The following is a 20178-nucleotide window of genomic DNA, read 5'->3' as shown; positions in this document are numbered from 1 at the left end:
CGTCCCGAACGTAGCTCCAGGAGAGATCTTGAAGAGGATTGAGGTCGAAAGGATCTTAAAGCGCCTCCACCACTTGAAATACCACGATCGAGACGACGCTTTATTCCAAGAAGGAAAGATGGCGCCCACGCAAAAACGAACATGGGCCCATAATTGATGACGGTTTTGTACAGATGAAGATGAAGTCCGCATAAATGCTTACAATATATATATATATATATATATACATAACGTTGCAGTTTGTATTAAAGCGCACGCGCCATATTATGCGGGCGCGACGCTATTTTGCTGCGTCAGGCAAAGTAAGGTGTGTCATGAAGTGGTTGCAAGCAAGTGAGATGGACTGCACGATTCTATACCTATTTTTCTCGATGGAGAGACTGAATTTGGATTGAGGTATCGTGTACATTACATGAGTGGCCCTGCTTCGTTATATCGCCCTATATACACAGGTATTAAAAGCATAAGTATTTCTCCTACCACCTGAATAAGTACGCTTTAGCGAATGTCCACTTCATCTGAGTACGCGACCTGAAAGCATGGTGTACATTCATGCAGACACGTTCATGCAGACATAGGCACAGAACACACTTTTCAAAGCAGAATGATTTATTTAGAAAACAACAAACTGCCCAGCATAGTTTCAGTGTAGGTTTTTAACGAAGAACCAGGACTTATATACCAAGCTCTGAAAGCACCAAGTAAAAGACAAACAGCAACAGGAAATAGAAAAGCAGATATGCATTGATCTTGCCTACAGCTTTTAAAATGCCAAACAAGCATAACGCATGAACTTGCATGAATGAACTTCATGCAGTTGTGACCAACAAGAGCTGGGTGTCTCAGTTCACCGTTTTCTCGTTCATTAAAAAATGTTTTGTTTATAACCACAATTATGCAGAATAGTAGATATCTACAACATCAGGAACAGAACACACACACCTCCTACCATTACTGTAAGGTCATATTTTCTATAGATAAGTTATCTAATGCGGAATATACACAGCTAATGGCCCGTTGCTTTAATGAAAAAAATAGCTATCAGTGACTAGCATGAAAAGAAATGAAAGCGCTGCTTGAAAATGTGCGTATATGAATTATCTCCTCTGGGAGCCAAGCAACATGAAAAATATTTTGTCCTGCGGAGCCCACTCCGTATACATGCCGCAGTGTTTGGGTGAGCGCAGAGACATCCAACTGAAGTTTTCTATGTTTACATTGCTAATAAGAGAAAAAAAAAATATTTTCAAATATGTGTTTTATTTTGACATAAGTGCTTTGTCATCGCAAAAACATCAGCTATCCTTCATATATGTTCAGAATTATTTGTCCTGATGACTCCTGGGCATCTAGCCGACCATCATGCTTGCAAGGTAAAATAAATTCCACTCAATGTTAGACAATTTCAAAAACTGTTTTACCTTGGCCCCGTTAGGGCAATATTTTGTTCAATAGTTGCTCGAGGCCAACATTGTAGTTATCTTGCACGAAACAGATCTGAATGTTAACCGTAAACTTCTGAGGCTGCGAGATAACGATCCATGGTTTTTTATTAGTCTAACCTCATTGTGGTGTGGCTAGACAATAAAACTCGACTACGCTTAGTTGGGCCTTTTCTGGGGAGAGAACCATTTTTCAGACTATGCTCAACACCCTACGTTGCCCTGCTACTTGGCATGCGGGCTGTAGCTGTAGTGCACAGTGTTACGGGCCGAGGTTTGGGGAACCTTCAAGAGCGTCTGCTTGGAGCTCAAACCAGGTTGACCATCGGAGAGCGTCCGTCAAAGAAGACGAGGCGACGTAAAATAAAGTAACAGGAGTTGAATACATGATTACGAGTTAGCGTAGTGGTAAAAAAAAAAAAACATACAAGAAAAGTTCAGCGTGCATGCACCTGCACGCTATGGCAAATCAAGAATGTTCTCCACGTGTCTGCTGGCTGGCTTTCTTATACCCTCCAACATCCGGGCACTCACCCCCTCTCTTCTCCCCACTGCAGGACAGGGCAAAGCAGGCGAAGTAGAGAGGATGGGTGTCCGTAGCGGGGTTAACGTCCTCAGCGGGGGAGGAAGGGTTGCTGGGCGGCACGACAGCTTTCGTCTCTGACCTTCGCGACTGACACCTCTATTCATGTTGACGAGCGAGATCGTTAGGCACGCCGATTACCATGCGTTTGCACGTGGTCCGAGCATGACCGCTCAAAGTGAATCGGAATTGACTACACGTGGTCCGGGCATCGCAGCTCTAAGGCAATCGTAACAATGGCACATTCTTTTCCTTTTTATTTTTGATCTCGGCTCACCTGTTTCTTTTCATTCACTTTATACCCTCTTTCCCCAGCACCGAGTAGGTGGCACTGGTTAACCTGTCTGTCGTCCTATCTTCCTTTCTCCAAGATGAGGTGTCAGCATTATAAAACTACATATCAATGATTTCCTACAGAAAGCAGATCATTCTGTATCACGCACTTCAAATGTGCATAGCTCAAGAGATTGTGAACGTCATGCCAATGTGTCCGACCTTTGAAGTTACAGCATTGTATTTGAAATTTCACTGGCAAAAATACCACCAAGGTCAGTCCCTACTTACTCTGAACACACTGAGCGCATACGTAGTGTAAATAAAGTAATCAAGTCCTGACAATGGACGAACTCACGCAATAGTCTGAGCAATCAACCAAAACGAGAAAAATACGTTCAGTTGAGTTATTCACATTATGCGCAAACACATCTCACCAATACTTGCCCTCTTCGAAATCAACTCAATATACTTGGGTTTATGGTTTATTTCACAGTCATAATTCTTCACACATGCAGGCAACAACAAATTCACCCACATTGTCAGCTGGCACTCAGGGCACTTATTTAGATCCCTTATAGTTATTGGCATTCAGCTGCACTTGCGTTCATTTACACTCGCCTAAACGAATTCACTGACTTCCCACTCTTGTGAAATCAGCACAAATAAGTGAGAGGGCTCTCGAAGGTGCATCTACCTACAGTGATATTACAGCGCCTGCAAGTGCTTCAATGTCATTCGCATGCGATCAATTTTGTAAACACGTGTCTCTTTCTGAGCCCCACCCCACTGTCGTGCTGGCAAAATATCACCTTTTTCGTCGTGTGCTTCATCATAAGCATATGATGTTGGCGTACTGCAATGAAGGGCCATTCTGGGCCTGATTTTTGGTTATTGGTGCTCTGGTCCATTGTATAGTTGCGCTGGACAGCCGTGGGTTCTGCCTCCTTTGGTGGCGCTGTAATCAGTGTCGACCACTCCCGTTTTAGTTCTGTATAGAGAAAAAAAATCAGTTAGGTGAGAATAAAACGATATTGTAGAAATTTTGATAATTCGAGAAATAAAAGCTCATAAAAAAGGTCTTATAAGGCCTATTTTGGGGCTAGTGGGTACCAAATAGCTGAAGATCAACACAACATAACAATCACTATACAAAAGTAAAATGTCCAACTTGTTGATATGTTCTTTTGGTTCTTCCATGATTTTTAGCTATGCAGCGCTGCTTTCTGACAACATTATGAAACGACACAAGTACCGAGAAGCATAGATTTTTTCAATCTGCAATAAAACTTGAGACTGCTACGCTCGACGTTCAAACTTTGCCAGTGGCATAGAACTTGACCGCTCCTACAAGTAACGAGTGTACTGCTCATATCCAAGAGATGTTGTGGTAAATGGTGTTTCTAGCGAACTGACACTTCGTAGCTGCTGTGTCGTCGGAGGTAAATTATTATTTTCTCTTCAAGCAAGCTTAGAGAAAATGTTTCTTTAACTTCCAGTGAAGTTGACACATTGACAGGAAAGCCAGAAACCTACGCAAATCCACACACTACACAGGAACTGCGTAACACACCAGAAAATTGTTCAAAATAAACCTACCGCTCGACAAACTTGAACTACGAAATGCAATGAATTCACATTGCAATACCCACGAAGGAGATAAAAAAAATGGAAGAATTAACGGTTAGAACGCTACACGCAATTTCTTGCGATGCCATAAAACGCAAGTCCTAGTGAAAATTCGCGCCTGAAATTTCAACGAAAAGACACCTGGCTACGCAAGGAAAAAAATCGGTAGCAATTATTCAATTGGAGGAAGCCGAAACGGAACTACGCCTGCAGTTATAGCTAGTTCACACGCCAGAACTTCAATGTACGTGTCCGCATTAATACTACAAACTACAAGTTCAGATATTTAAATCACCGAGATCTACTGGCTCATATAAATGCGATGGTAGAAATCAAGCATTTAGTAAGCTTAGCGTATGGGAAGGAAAAATCAACCACCGATATGACACAGGTACGCAGCTCTAGAGCACGGCCTCCAGGACCCGCCGATCCAGCGCACATGGTGGCCTGCCACCGCTGATTGCCCGATTGGCCTTCGCACAGTCGGACTCCCACGAGTTTTCGTGTCAAAGTTGCACTGGCTTCTTGCAATTGCCGGTAACATTGATGAAATTGACCATCACTGACACCACCGAGAGCGTTCATCGACGCGACCAGATGACTTTACAACACGAACACAGTTGCATAACGTCGCCGGTACAAAGATATGCCAATAATTTCCGAAAATAATCGCCTCGCCCGCCGGCTTACGCCATGTTTTTGCTCCTTCCAGGTCGGCTGGCTTTCCTCCTGCTCCGCCATCAAAGCATCTCACGGAGGCGATGACTTATTTCTCTTCGTTCTCTCCTAAGCCTTTCTCTTTTCTTTCTCCATCAGTAAATCTCCCTCGCTGCTCATTGCCGCTTTTGCTTTGCAAAACTCTCCCAACGCTTCGGTGCGCTTTTTGGGTGTCAAATTTGCAGGGCTGCATATAAACGTCCCGTCCGCTCGCGGCCGCATATACCGGGCCTAGCCTGTCGCCGCAGATATTGTCACGCATAATGTCGCACGTCCGTTTATATGCATTACTTTGTGCTGGAACAATAACATACCGCATGTTTGCAGTACGTTATATGGGAAATGACTAAGATTGTACCAACACTCTAAATCTCAAAAGCTTATCTTGACTGCTGACCAGTTTATGCTTCCATCCGATTTAAGTTACAATGCGTCTATAAGGTTGACGTGTTCTATAGGTCTCGCTTGAGAAATACATGTGCATTCCGTTAAAATATGCTATCTCCGGATTTTTGGTGCAGAACACACTTGCCTCGTCCGCTGCAAAAATTTGCTCAGGTATGTTTTTGTTCTTAGGCAACCAGCTCGGGCCTCAAATAGCAAGGCTCTTCTGTTCTCTTACAGAGTGTCCTTCTAATTTTTTCTTGTCATTCTTGTAAATATTCATGGTCTGCTGCATTTTCATCCTTCCATTAAATGTAATGTCTCTGTTGATGATTATGATGATAATAATTTATTGTAATCCCTTTTGAAACGGGGCGTCGAGAAATATTCACCCAGCTTGCTTGAGTCACTTTGCTGCTTTAATCGTTGCGCAATCTCACGACGTGGCTGAGAATTCGCGTGTGGCCTCGAAGATGCCTGTCACGCTGGTGCATTCGAACGCTGAGAATTGATCCCTTTCTGGCCACATACCCTATCGCACATACCCAATGGCCCAAGTTGGCGCGAAAGAAGTTCATGCAAAAGTGGCATATACCCAGTCCACTTGTCTCGCAGCTCACCGAACCGTCGGGTTATTTTGCTTGAAAAACCAGTGTGACTTGAATTCATATGCGCCCAGGACGGTAGGAATTTCAAAGGTAATCATCTTTTTTAAGATGTCGGGGAGAATGCTTAGATACCTAAATGGCCCGTGAGACACGACTGCGTCTAAAAAAACCCCAGATTAGTAATCGCAATAATATCGCTATTTTTATTGCATATTATGGTGACACAACTTCTAAAAAAATGGATATCCGTGCTTCACATGAACGCACGAAGTATCAGAAATAAGCAATAAAATCTGCAAGAGGTGCTTGAGAACATGAAATGCAAATTTGACATTTTATGTTTCTCAGAAACGTGGCTTAGTGAACGGGATAGTTCACCACAATTTGATCGATATCCGTATGAAGAACTAATAAGAAACTGCTGTAGGTGTGGCGCTGTTGCCATGTATGTCAAGAGGTGCAGTATGAACTAACACGTGAATATACCGTCATGAATGAAAATGTAGAATGTCTTGTTATCCAAACAAAATGCCGGTACTTCTGTGTTAACTATACTCCGCTCTACGGAGACATTTTCTTAATCTTGCAGATATCTTAAATAATGAAGTAGCAGTAGTGCAATGTTTTTAATTACTGGGGATGTGAATGTTAACATGCTTGGAAACGACGTAAGCACAAGCGAATTCAAGAATATAATCGAATCACATACATGTGGAAACCTTATGAACCTATCGATGCGGATCACGGCAGAGAGTGCAACGTTGCTTGGCGGTTGCGTTACAATTATTTTTTGCCAGGATGCTACTGCTGGGGGCGAGGCATACCAGAGCCGAATTTTGCAGACAAGCCAAGAAGCCCTCATTAAAAGACTACGATATCGGAACAAGCATCTCAAACATCAGTCGCGTCGTTGGAAAAAAAAGTACCTACTCCAACTTCGTTCGCTTGATCACTACACAACAGCGAGAAATAAAGGTAGAAAGGTGGACGACATAGTGATCGTCGAGGAACAAAAAGCCTCACGATTCGTTTCGCCACCCAGAAGAATATCTGAGGTGTAGCCTGGACGTGACGGATTGGTACGAGCCTGGCGAGTTCAGACTCAAGACGGGAAATTATCAAGGCCTGTGGAAAAACTGTACCCACTAGAGATGACATCTGTCTCTTCGGGCCGGGAGAATGTAGAAAAAGAAGTGCTCGAATAAAGAATAGGTGCTCGTAGAGAAAACAAAAGGAAGATGGGGTTCCATCGTGCCCTCGTTGTTCGACTAAGTCTCTCGCGTTTTTAATAGTCATTCCTTTGCCTTCAGGCCGTTGCCAGGCGGTCGTCGTCACGCTGTCGTTTATTCATCGCCACCACTTCAGTATTGTCATCCTATTGTAGTCATGCCACTTTTGTCAAATATTGACGTCATTCCTAGGTAATCATTCTATCGTAATCATGCTGTCATCATTCAATCGCGATTCTGCCGTTATTGTGATGACATCGTCGCCAGTGCATCGTCGTCACGTACGCCCTAATGCATCCTTTGTGATACCTTGTCATTTATAAACCTTGGCGGTACCTTTCACCATGGCGACAATAAATAGCTACACGTGTGCAATGATAATCATCATCAGCAGCAGCAGCCCATATTTTATGTCCACTGCAGGACGAAGGCCTCTCCCTGCGATCTCCAATTACCCCTGTCTTGCGCTAGCGTATTCCAACTTGCGCCGATAATACCGAGGGGCAATTATTTTATGCCGAAAACTTGCAGGCGGGCTCTCACTACACAAATGCAGCAGGTGCCTGCGTCTGACATGCCATTTTGTCCACATTGGTTTCGGTAGTTATATAAATATCGCGACGCTAGCAACGTTGGTTTTTCAGGCGGTTGATAATGGCAGCTTCGCGTCTTAGTTTATCGGCTACCATTAAATTTTGGAGCTCTTCTTGGGCGTGGCGACGTAGTTTGGCTATTCTCGCGCTTTCCCAGCACGCTGTTTGCTAGATGGGAGCAGAAATTGCATTTTGATGTTGTTAGAGCCACCTTATCATAGCGGTATTGCTCTATCGCTACCGCGACGATTTTCGACACTTTCATGGCTTGGGCGTGCTGTCTGAGCCGGGTTAGGTGGATGCGTTTCGCGGCTTCGGCAACACGCGCAAACTTGACAGAAGGCTGAGATGATTGTTTGTGGAATGCCAGAGGCCGTAGTGCTATGATAATTGGGTAGAGTCACTCAGTGTTCCGCCACGAACCTGTAAGTTATCTTTAAATAAGGAAATAGAGGTGTGTGTGCACAATCGCGATCAGCGGCAAGCGTTCAGCAAAACGAGGGCCTTGTAGCGTTTCACCGGTGACTTCAAACACTCGTAAGCAGTGATAGCCGAAAATCTGTGATTCCAGTAGCATGTGCAGGATATCATTGTAGCTGCAGTAAGTGCTGAATCTACGAATATGCACGCACTATAAGGTTATCAGTTAGTTTACTCGTGAGAGAACCAGCTCTTTGTGGTGCACCTAAATATAGGGCAACAAAAAATATTTGCAAGGTAGAAAACGTCCTTTTCGACTCCTCTTCTGCCAGAGATATGCGAAAAGCTTGTATGCAGTCATTTGCCTTCGAAGCCAATTTTTTATTTTGATAAAAGGCCACATATTTCGTTGCATAGCCGATTACTTAATGCGACTTAGAGGGACAACGCAAATGAACATACATAAATGCCTAATGTACGACGAATGCTTTGAGGCAGTGATGCGGCTACCCTTTATGATAGTCCACGCTTAGTGCCGATTATTCCAACGTCTTGTTCTCTCTAGGAATTACAGTGAGTTGGCTTAGCCTAATGAAGCCGTCAATACGTGTCCATGTAGCGACCATACCGATGCAACAAGGGCTGAGCAGTTAGGAGATCACATCATTGTAGTTCAGATGAATGCGTATGTTATGGGAGTTTATATTGTTTGTTTCTTGAAATCCATCAGTCGTAAGTGTGTCCCATGTATCCAGCATCAGTATTATGCCCCGAGAAACTGCTAACGTTGTACTGACACACGTGGCGTAACCATAAAATTATACGTCAGTGCACCGAGTCTTCTTTCAGCTATCGTTTGGTTGCGAAATTTGCTTCTTCTCGAAGTGTAAAGCATAAGTAGCTAATTAGATAAATTTCGCACTCTAGAGCGTGTAGTGGTAATAACTTCTACTTATCTTAATACCTTAATATCTTAATACAATGCAAATTGAATGCTTCACCTGACAATTTTCCTGCAGGAATCGGGATATTGTCGAAGTACGCATGCACCTCTTATTTCATTGCAGGTGAAGTCTTTTGAAGATTATGAACTCTGTTGCTTGCAGCTATAACAGAAATATGCCATTGAAAGTACATGGGTTTGAATGCTGTTTGTTCATGCGCATATGGAACCACCTTAAGTTGTTATCTGCTTAGGAGTCCTCTCATGAGTCCTTTAACGTCTTCTTGGTAATGTTTTGTGTCTTGCATTTTAATTGCATGTGCATAACTTGCGGTGTGTGAGAACACGTCATGTAGTAAGCTTCGCTAAAAGCCAAACTGGCAATAGGTGTATCAACTTGTAAAAGTGGGGAAGTCAGCTTTTTGAGGCCGGGACTGACTTTAATGTGACGACGGACCATGGGCGAACAGAAAAACTATCTGCGGAAACCCGAAAATACCATAGGGTGTTCGCATTCATACCGTAACAGCAAAGGGTCGCCTAAAAAGTGAAGGCGCTGTGAATATGATGGCAAAAACACTCACTCCTTTGTACAACAAAATAAGTAAAAATAACACAGGGTACAGCGCGTGCTTGCATGTAACTTTTATTTCAGATAATCATGACAGCGGCAAGCTTCCTGTAGATGTGTCACTCAAAAAGACAATCAATTTTTAATACTATATTGGATCAGCAGTGATGTGCCTATAGCATGGTTTTTCATTGTTGCCATTTGGTATACCTTTGTTTCTGTTGACAATTCGTCCCACTGGATGGTGCAATCAATCGCCTAGTAATAAAGAAAGAATAAAAGAGAACAGTATATTAGTAATCACTGTAACCTTTGTGTTAAATCAACTAAATAAAACTTCTGTCGGAAATTTTGAAACGAAGCATGTTGAATTTGACGTAGCTAAGCTGCTCTTGCTGTTCCTTAAAGTTATGACATATAATAAGTAATATTTCAGAGAAGGCTAGCTTTATCGCACAATACAAAACTACGGTATACCTATACTAGAAAAATCGCAAAAATACTATTTTTAGCGGTTCTGCAGTCACTAAAAATGCAGGATGTTGACAGTAACAGTGCCATAAAAATGACGTGTTTCTATACATTGACTCGGGAAAACGGCCATTGGACAAGGAGTTCTTGCTAAAACCACTGACAGCTTAATTTCAAAGTGCTGTTTGCGAACAACTCCCACTTTGTATAACCCTTAATGAAAACTGTGCATAGCTGCTACAGATACAAATATAATATGGAGACATCTAAGATCTCAACCAAACTTATAGCAAAATGTAATGTGATGGTATCTATTTTGTTGATGTCCTGCGGCAATACGCAATGTTTAGAGACGTCGCAATTGAATGGTTTGCAATGACTCTTGCCATCCGGGCACTTTACCCATCGGCGAAAGCTTCAGCAGGCGCTCGCTCTGGCTTAACGCCTGCGCTTCAATTCTGTCCCATTGCCCGAAAATGTTCTCTTCATTTCGCTCACAAAGCTAAACTATACCTGCGCCACAATTATTACTTCAGATACTGTGGGTATACACAATGGCACAATAAACAAAAATCTGGGCAGCTTGCAATAGTCGTGCAAGGCTGGGTCAAAGCGGAGCTAGTGCCGGCTTTTGGTAAGTGTTTGATAAGTTTTGCGAGGTTATACATGGCTCGGCTAGGTTCATAATAAGTGTTGCTAGGTTTTGCTAACTTTTTGCGACGTTTGTCGACGGCGTTTTTCGACGGCGTTTTTTGACGGCGGCCTCGGCGCGATGGGCAGGATCGGCTCTCCTCCGTCGATCGTAGTCCCGCTGAGCCACGCATCGAGCTTCCTTGTAGGCGTCTTCGTCCTCGGGAGTCTTCGCTTTCTTCGGTCGCCCCATGGTAGCTGTGCACGCGTGCTGGCTATATACCAGAGGCGACGGGTCTGTGGGCGCGCCGGCTGCTCAGAGCTTTCTAGCATTTCAGTGACGTCACAGCTAAGCGAACATGCTTCTCCTCGGGTGGGGAGAGGGATGGCCAAGCGCACGCATGCCGCGGCCAGACTCCCTCGTACGCACGTGTGTAATGCGAGGAGGTTGCGTGGCTCGGCAACGCACAGCTGAGCCGAGTTTTCTGTCGACACGAAACGGACTTACGAAAAGCTTAATTGCTCCGCTGTAAAACGGCAACATTAGTTCAGTGCGCCAAAATGAAGAAGTGAAACTCAGTGTAGTACTCTTTGTGCCAAGCGAATGCCAACTTGTCCATGAGTACCGATGTTGGCGTCAAGTGCACCCAGAAATAAATATTACCACTACTTCAAGGTTTGGCGGCGTTTGATTTGACACATTCTACTGGGGTTTATTTCATTGCTAGGAGCACGCCCACTATATATTCAGTAAGGTTGTGGTTAGATGCAGGTGGGTAAAAATATTGTTACGTAAAACGGCACAAGGCGGGACTATTTACACTGTATTTACAGTATGGGAGAAACACAGTAGCCAAAATGGTGGACAGCCACCAGCACCAGAGAGAACCGTCTTCATCGTCTGCCCCAGGCTGAATGTCTCTCTCGTAGCATTAACCCCGGCGGTGGAAGGGCCGTCTCGGCGCACTTCACACATTGTCGTTAGGAGGAGGGCGGTAGGCTTTCAGTCTGCTAACGTGAACTATGTCACTGGGAGCGATCGCCGGCGGTAAAGTCGGAGAGACGGGAACAATCTCGTAGGTGACGTCCGTGACCTGGCGGACGATTCGGTAAGGACCCGTGTATCGAGATAGCAACTTTTCGGATAAGCCAACACGGCGGAATGGACACCACAGGAGAACTAAGGCACCGGGTGAGAAGCGAACGTCGTGATACCGGCTGTCATAGAGGCGCTTCTGGGTCACTTGCGAGGCCAACAGCCTAGAGCGGGCGATCTGACGCGCGTGATCAGCACGAGCGACGGCATCACGTGCACATTCGCTAGGCGGCGCGGCAGCAGCCGGTAGTAGCGTGTCCATTGGTAACGTCGGTTCACGGCCAAAGAGCATATAAAAGGGTGAATAACCGGCGGGATCGTGACGCGAGGAATTGTACGCGAAAGTCACGTAAGGTAACGCCAGGTCCCAGTCACGGTGGTCAGATGAAACATACATTGAGGGCATGTCCGTGAGGGTGCGATTTAGTCGCTCGGTGAGGCCATTTGTTTGGGGATGGTAGGCAGTGGTCAACTGGTGCTGCGTTGAGGAGGAGCGCAAGAGATCGTCGATTACTCGTGATAAAAATGCGCGGCCTCGATCTGTGAGCAATTGGCTAGTGCAGAATAACATCGTGGAGCAAGAAATTGGCAACGTCAGTAGCAGTGCTGGTGGGGTGTCGTAGACGGCGTCCTAATCTTCTGCAGGCGGTGGCGTAAAGGGGCGCTCATAATAGACAAGTGTGCGCCAGTGTCGATGACGGCGGTCGCAGCAACATTGTCGACTTTGACTTCTAGAAGGCTATGGTGAGTGGGGAGCATCAGTAGAGGATTTGCAGAGGCACGATGGCATTGCAGCTTCACCTCCATAAGCTGCACTATCTAGTTTTCCTGCGGCGATCGTCCAGAGAAGGACGGCGAGGAAAAGCGGCGAGGCTGCGGAGAGCGGGATTGGCGGCGTTGCGGCGACGGGGAGCGGGAGAAGCAGTGAACAGGAGCAGTGGCGTCAGATGGAAGAGGGTCGTGGGAGGACGACGAGTAGTAAGTAGGAGAACCAGCGGCTGGACGTCTAAAAGGAGTAGGGTACATGGAAGTCTGGTGAGATACGTAGGTCCAACGGCAACGGCAATAACGAGCCCGGCCTGATGGCAGGAGAAGCAGATGGGCTGATCGTCGGGCGTTCTCCATTCCGCAGGATTGCGGAAGGACTCGGGAGAGGTGTAGGAGCGTCGAGCGGGTCCAGAGGAATAAGGCCGAGTGTCAGTACGAGTCAGTGGGCACGCTGATGGAAGACCAAGATTAGCAAACTCCTGCCTGACGACAGCTTGAAGGAGAGACACCGATGGCTGCGATGGGTCACTGGTGTGGGTGTAAACACGGGGGGTTGAATAGGTGCAGGACAGGCGGCTTCAATCTCGCGACGAACAATCCGAGTAACGTGGTCACAGGTGGGCGGCAGGCGAACGGCATCACACGATGAAGTTGCAGCCGTATTGGGCACCCGGGTGAATTTCTGGGTAATACGGCGCCTCTTCACGTGTTCAAACCGCCGGCACTCTTTGATGATTGTGTCGACGGTATCAACGTTGGTATAGACGAGCAGGTTAAAAGCATCGTCGGCGATACCTTTGAGCATATGAGAAACCCTCTCGGACTCAGACATGTGCTCGTCAACCTGACGGCAAAGAGCGATAACGTCCTGAATGTACGAGACGTATGACTCGGAGGATGTTTGTGCACGAGTCGCAAGTTCATTCCGCGCAGCAAGCTGCCGACCAGTGCTGTCACCGAAAAGGTCGCGGATCTTCTCTTTGAAAGAGTCCCAGCTGGTAATTTCCGCCCCGTGTGTCTCGAACCACACCCGCTTTGGGCCATCGAGGTAAAAAAGCACGTTGGCGAGCATAAGGGTCGGGTCCCACCTGTAGCCGGCGCTGATCCGTTTGTAAAGGTTGAGCCATTTGTCGACGTCAACCCCATCCTGGCCGGAAAATACGCAAGGATCACGAGCAGGAGGCAGAACGATGTAGGTCGGAGCCACGGGAGGGGCAGGGGTTGAAGACGATGTGCCTGCACCGACTGACATGGTCGCAAGCGTGATGAGGCGGCCGTTGCGGAGCTCCGTGATCGAAACAGGGAACTACCCAGCACCTCCACCAAAAAGATGTTACGTAAAACGGCACAAGGCGGGAATATTTACACTGTATTTACAGTATGGGAGAGACACAGTAGCCAAGATGGTGGACAGCCACCAGCACCAGAGAGAACCGTCTTCTTCGTCGTCTGCCCCAGGCTGAATGTCTCTCTCGTAGCAATATTTACTATATACATTTAAGTATTCACTTGAAGGCAAATGTTCCAATCGAGAAATTCAATACCAACAGTAGGTATAATTCGTTTCTTCTAGCGCAATTTGCATACAGTAGCGTCATTTGTGAGATATTAGCCTCCAAAATTGACAAAAAACAATCCTTTGGCATTACATTTAGTATCACCCTTAAATGTTGGACTCACGCATTTGGGGAAATGCTAGTGCGGGACCCACGTTTTCGTAGCACACTCTTATGCCGGTAATCTGGACACTAGTATGTGCTAGTTGGGTCGCATTCCTGACACGTTAACTATTGCTCAAAGAAAAAGGATAGCCAAGCGAACCGTCCCAAGCAAAGCGTAGCTAGCTCGAATGCGAATATTGCGAGGAACGTGCGTTCTTATAGGTTGCAGCAATTGGCAATAACACCTAATATCATGTTAATGCTGGCGTACATTCATGAAGTCACGAAATGCAGTTCCCTAAAACACAGGGGGAGTCAACATTACAGTGAAGAATTACAGTGCGCAGCCAATACGTGAAATAATATTTAAAAAAATACGTGAAATAATAGATGAGATAAATAGATGAGAACATAAATGAATCAAAGACCCGCATAGTGCGAAATAAACATAGTAGACACGTTAAGGAAGATCGATTTCACAAGCATTGCTACGAATACTCATTCTTTCTTTCGACAGCACGTGACTGGAATTGTCTGCCTGCAAACATTGTAAACGCAGGGACTCGTGAGCAGTTTTCTGCACTTGTGTCCGAATATTTTCAACAATAGGGCATATATCGCCGTATCGCTGTATTCTATTCTTCCGTTGACTGCTTGCTGTATGTTGATGTATTGTTACTACTCCTGTCTTGATCCTGATGTGGACCGACAGTGTCTTTAAAAAATAAATAAAAAAATAACGTGCGCGAAACTTACTATGACAGGAAGCAGCGCTACTCCCTTCGTCATTGTTTAACGAGTGGTACTCACTCTTGCCGACTTTCTGGGGATGAAGCGCTTTCTTTGAAGGTTAGCGATACAAGGCTGGCGGATGAGCAAATTTCTGTATCCTCGAGGAAAGCCGTACATCACGAAGTGCCGGTAACACGTTCGGACAGTTGCAGCAGTGGTCCGGGAACTTGGCCATACAGATTCATTCTATTCCTTAACCTGCCAGTCACTACTTTTCTAGCCAACTACTGCACACGTCTTCCATTCACATGATTCAATCTAGCATGATTGGAGCACAGTGTGTTATCGAAAACTCAGTTGCATTTCCGATAGCTGATCGCACAGACGTAAGGTAGAAGCAGTTATGGTTTCGTATTCGTGCGCGGTATCTGAAGAGAGATATGGCGCGCCGCCGTGAGCGCCATCTCGTTTCCCTAAAACAAACTGCTCCGCGAAAAGAGTCAATAGAGAACGTCGCACGCTAACGCGATGAATGCGCGATTGCTGATTGTAGGTCACGAAGTGCAAATAAGCAGACTCTTCTCAATGCATGTGCGATATCTTTAAACCTTTTTCAATCATTATCTTTACGTTCAATGTGCGCTTAAAAAGCGTGAAGTTTCCGGAATATCAAGTTCCAAGATAGCGTCGTGTGGTTTAACACTGTGAGCGTCATCCTGGGCCCTACAGTGATGCCTAAATTCACAGCACGAGAAGCGTGCTTTACTGCAAACACTAATTTGGTAATATGGAAAATAGACCAAGATAGAAACAGAATTCATGAGGAAGGCTACTCACACTTGACCGTGAGCTGTATCGACGCAGCAAGGCTACCCAGAGCCAACTTCAGCAATAAGCTGACGTTGGCGGCAGCACCAGTGAGAAGTTCGAGCACGGTGCAAACCAGACCATCGAGAACACCGCTAGAAGCTGATCCCAGGAGCTCGTTCAAAAGGCACTGTGCGGTGGAGACATACTGATTACTATAGCGTAATCTTTATGATTGTTTTGCGGAAGTCTTCGCTGGGTTGTCTGGTGAGCAGACATACCGGAAATAGCACACCAATTTGAATGTTAAAGAAAGGGATGGGACAAACTCGACCACTTTCAACTAACCATTTAAACGTTTTCTCCTGGCTTATTTTATATCCCTGCCAACGTCATTTTAAGTGCGAGCCATAGGTGGCAAAAATAAACGCTGGAAAGTTCTCTGATCTTGGTCAATGCTAAGGATCCTGAAAGAACCTTACCATAATTCTTGCGCTAGGTCACATCTTAGTATACTAAAACGTACAATAATTTAAGCCTCTTTACATCCTAATATTAGACATTATTCATGTGGCAAGGAATGCTAGATGAGTATGACGAATATGACGAATCAAGTGTCACGAATATCATAGGATATTCAGTTCCGTAGAATCCCGTTGACGCCGTGAACAGAATAAAATATTAGCTATAATGGTAAAAAAGCGTATAAAACATTATTTGAATTAGATAATAATAAAAATATATAAATAAAAATATCACTAAATATTATTAAAATAGTGCAACATGAATTGCAGCAAGAATAATTTTTGCTAACCACGGAATTGGAAGAGTTCAGCATTTTATTTCTGAATTTCTAACCGATGACAAAATTCCTTTAGGATTTGATTGACAAACAGACCTTACGTAAAACGAAAAGTCTGACGAGTTTGCACGTATTCGTTTTCTAGTAAATTTCAGAACTAATAATCGACAAACCACAAATGAAAGGCACACGAAAGAAACTTCTGTGCGCGCATTTGCTTTGATGCTTTGTCGAGCGTTTTCTAAGTTTCTAACCCTTGATAATGCAATTTTTGCAATTTTCCTACCGAGCGATGTGCCCTTGTTTATTTACACATCTTTTATTATACTGAACAAGCTAAGATGAGAATAAATCACAAGCATGCTAGTTGTTTAGATATGTTACCTATGTGTGTATTTCTTTATGATTTTGTATAATAAGTTCCAGCGCAAGGATACTTCAAATAAACGTTATTGGTAGTCACGGCAAGGCCGTTTTTGGCAGCTTAGGCGTATATTTTTGGGTTTATTCAAAAGGTCTGAGATTAGAGGGGGGGGGGGCGATATCTCAGAGAGATTACTTTATTCTTAACGCTTTCTTCTATAGAAGAAAAAAAAACATTTTACTTACAGCCAAAGCTTCCACAAGTTTCACAAGTACAGCATCCTGCGGAAGGAATAGTGAGCTCATTAAAGCCATTTTATCTACGTAGCATTCGTTACAAACGTTTTAAGGATCACTCAAGCGTGTTTCTGTACTAGATGAGCAAATTCCTTTCTCTCCAATTTACCCCGTGATTATTGTCCATTGCTCACGATGAGCCTGTCACGGTGAGAGATTAGACGGAGCGGTAGTCGGAGCACGGCAAAGCATGAAAAACATTATACTCGCAAAATAATTGATCAATTTTCTTAACCGTGGTCACAGGGAAGTCACGGCACCTTCTGATACTGGTGGTCGGGAGAGTCCGAGGCGGCAGTATTCCAGCGCATCTTAGTAACGGCAGTATATGACCCCACCCCCTGTGCATGTTTATGCGTGTATTTATTCGCAAATGGTGCTAATACATAAAATTATTAGAAAGTCCACTAGAGTTGCCTATGTGGCATCTCCACGCAGACCGTTGTAATTATCAATCTTATCAAACTTAATCCAACCCGTATAATACCTTATCAAGCCTTGTAAAACGTTATCAACCTTACAGACTCGATCCGACCCTTATAAACCCTTATAGGTTGTTATCAACCTTATTCAACTCTATCCAATCTTTATGAATTCTTATGGGTCGTTATGATCCTTATCGCAATCGATCCTACTTTAAGCGACCCTTATCTGTCGTTATCAATATTATCGCAATCGATCATATTCTTATCAACCCTTATTTGTCATCAACTTTAGCGGACTTGGTCTGACCATGATCGGTCCTTGCCAACTTTATCGGACTTTATCCTACCCTTATCAGCCCTGTCGGTCCTTATCAGGATTGCTACGACCATTATAAGCCCTTATCACTCTTTAACACCTAATTCATCCTTATCGAACCGCTATCAACCGTGATGATACCCATATCATCATCATCATCAGCCTCTATCTCTACAGCAGGACGAAGCCCTCTCCCTCTGATCTCCAATTATGCCTGTCTTGCGCTAGCTGATTCCAACGCTAGCCAACGTTCGAAAGGCAGATACACAGCATTATACACTTGATTGTCATCTATTGGCGCTGAGACAGGGTTGCCTGTGCTCTTTTCAACGCCAGCGGTCCGTGAGGTCCGCGGCGTGGGTGATCTTCGATCAACTTCGAGAGATGGCGCCACGCTGCGTGACGAGAAGCGTCTGGCTCTTCTGTCTGCCGAGACGAGATGTGCAGCGAGGTTCAGTTCAAACCAGGTTCATGTCGGCTCTGTAAGCTTTCAAGCCTGCGTCGCGGCACCAATCTGCTTTGCCGGTAGCCATTTAATGCTTACATCTACTCTCGATTACGAGAGAGCGAGCATTTTTTCCTCTCGAAATTTTCCTTTCGAATTTATTCTGTTTTTTTTTTCTCTGTTGGGGCGCATCGTGTTAGGCATAATGGGTGGACAGACAGACCGACGAACCGATTTCCCGGGTGAGTCACCTACGAATAGTTACACATTAAAAAAGAAAATACCCGTCCCTGTTGTTTGCAATACACGGCTGTTGAGTTTCTCATTTTCATGAGCCCACCCTGTCGGGATTCGTCGTTGCTGAAATTAGCCAATGAAAGTAACGTGTCCCCCCTGTATACATGAACATAATCAGACAACCTGCACAATGAGCTTCCATTGTCGGTAAGGTAGTTCCCCGCCGTGGAGTAAAATTTGTAATGTATGTGCTGCTGATGGCAGGCGCATAGGTTGCTTTCTTCTATAATTAGATCACCATTCATGATCAGCTTCTTGATCAACTATAGATATATTATCTCTACGATCTGGCCTCGTGTCAGGTTCGAAGCTGCACAACTTCCTGGTCAAAAGTCTTGACCTATTGCTGCTTTCCTGAATAGAAGTCAGATTAGTATTTAGAGGTGCCTGGGGTAGTTATCAACATTTGAGTGTTGAGGTACAAGTATGGGAATCTGCTTCAAGCAACTAACATGTAGGACACTTAGTGCTTGGTATTATTAGATTTATCGGCGGCAGCGATCTCCGTGTAAAAATTAAGTTTTAGCTGCAGCCATCGTATTATATGACAAATAAATTGCACGCCAGCTCAATGCTTCGGCATTCATTCACAAGGACACAACCATTTTATGCAAATGTTATGATGCTCCTACGAAGGAAAGATTGTCAACACACTTTGGTGGTAAACTGAATGTGTGATGGTTCCTTTGACTTATGAGATGACTATGACTCACCGTAGCAGGCTTGCCCTCTTCACAAAGTATCAGGGTGTCGGTCAGGCACTGGTTATAAAATTAAAACGGCAAAATGATCAAACACAATTAGCCACATAAGCCAAAACCTAGCACAACCTATTTTACAGGTCAAATCATAAAAGGCAGCACAGGGAGAACACCCCCTTTCCCATCTGCGTCGTGCAACAAAACCTTAACATTATTTTTGTTATCTTCTGCGTGAGAATTGCTAGCACCATCTTGAATCTTATATGATGCGATTGATACGACGATGTGTCAGGCCACTATGACAGATGTCTAGATAGCGGGAGTAATACGGTTAGAAGGGCATGCATTTAGCGTACTAGATGCGCTCGTAGCTGGCACTCGTCGTTTAACGGCTTTTACAGCTCATTTTTATCAGCGCTATCACCCCATGTCAGGTGAGCTTCACCAGTGAGGCACAGTGTCCTTTATTAACGCGATAGCTTAAGAACACGGGATTACATAGGACAACATAGGGACAACATAGGGGAAATCACTTGTACTTACTAATGGAATTAAAGAAAATGATAAATTAACAGAAATTAAAGTGGATGAAAAAACAACTGTCCCACCGGACAGTTTTTTTTTCATCCACTTTATTTCTGTTAATTTATCATTTTCTTTCATTCCATTAGTAAGTACAAGTGATTTCCTCTATGTTGTCCTTGGTGTCAGTGTTGGCTTCTTGTGATATGCTCGTAGATCGGGTGGCCTAAGTGTGGTCTCGTCTCCGGAGAACTGTGTCGTTAGGGGCACTGTAGTCGTGTTAACACGGATCATCCTGGGGTGATGCGTTGAGGCTTTCGCGCTTGGCCATGAGTGTGGCCGCGGCGAGTTCTTCGTATGTGTTCATCATGCCCAGCTCGCTGAGAAGGTCAGTGCTCCTGTTTTCGGGTAGGCCTTGTGCCGCCTTGCGGCAATCCCCATCAGTCAATTTGC

The 20178-nt window shown here is 44.7% G+C and overlaps 1 protein-coding gene across 1 annotated transcript in view; it reads right to left on the bottom strand.

Annotated features, from left to right (window-relative positions):
- Window positions 1–9458: 9458 nt before the first annotated feature.
- The window catches only part of LOC119454433 (uncharacterized), a 28456-nt gene continuing 17736 nt past the window's right edge, over window positions 9459–20178 (bottom strand). Inside the window, exons 7-10 of the mRNA XM_037716368.2 lie at window positions 19216–19263; window positions 16969–17004; window positions 15588–15747; window positions 9459–9650 (exon numbers count right to left, since the gene is read on the bottom strand). Of these exons, the coding sequence (XP_037572296.1) occupies window positions 9643–9650; window positions 15588–15747; window positions 16969–17004; window positions 19216–19263 (252 nt within the window). The 3' untranslated portion in view covers window positions 9459–9642. The remainder of the gene's footprint in view (window positions 9651–15587; window positions 15748–16968; window positions 17005–19215; window positions 19264–20178) is intronic.

Source organism: Dermacentor silvarum, chromosome 5, assembly GCF_013339745.2.
Source record: "Dermacentor silvarum isolate Dsil-2018 chromosome 5, BIME_Dsil_1.4, whole genome shotgun sequence".
In the NCBI taxonomy this organism is placed as follows: domain Eukaryota; kingdom Metazoa; phylum Arthropoda; class Arachnida; order Ixodida; family Ixodidae; genus Dermacentor; species Dermacentor silvarum.
The sequence above is the reverse complement of the archived record's forward strand: the minus strand, read 5'-3'. Positions and strand labels throughout refer to the sequence as shown.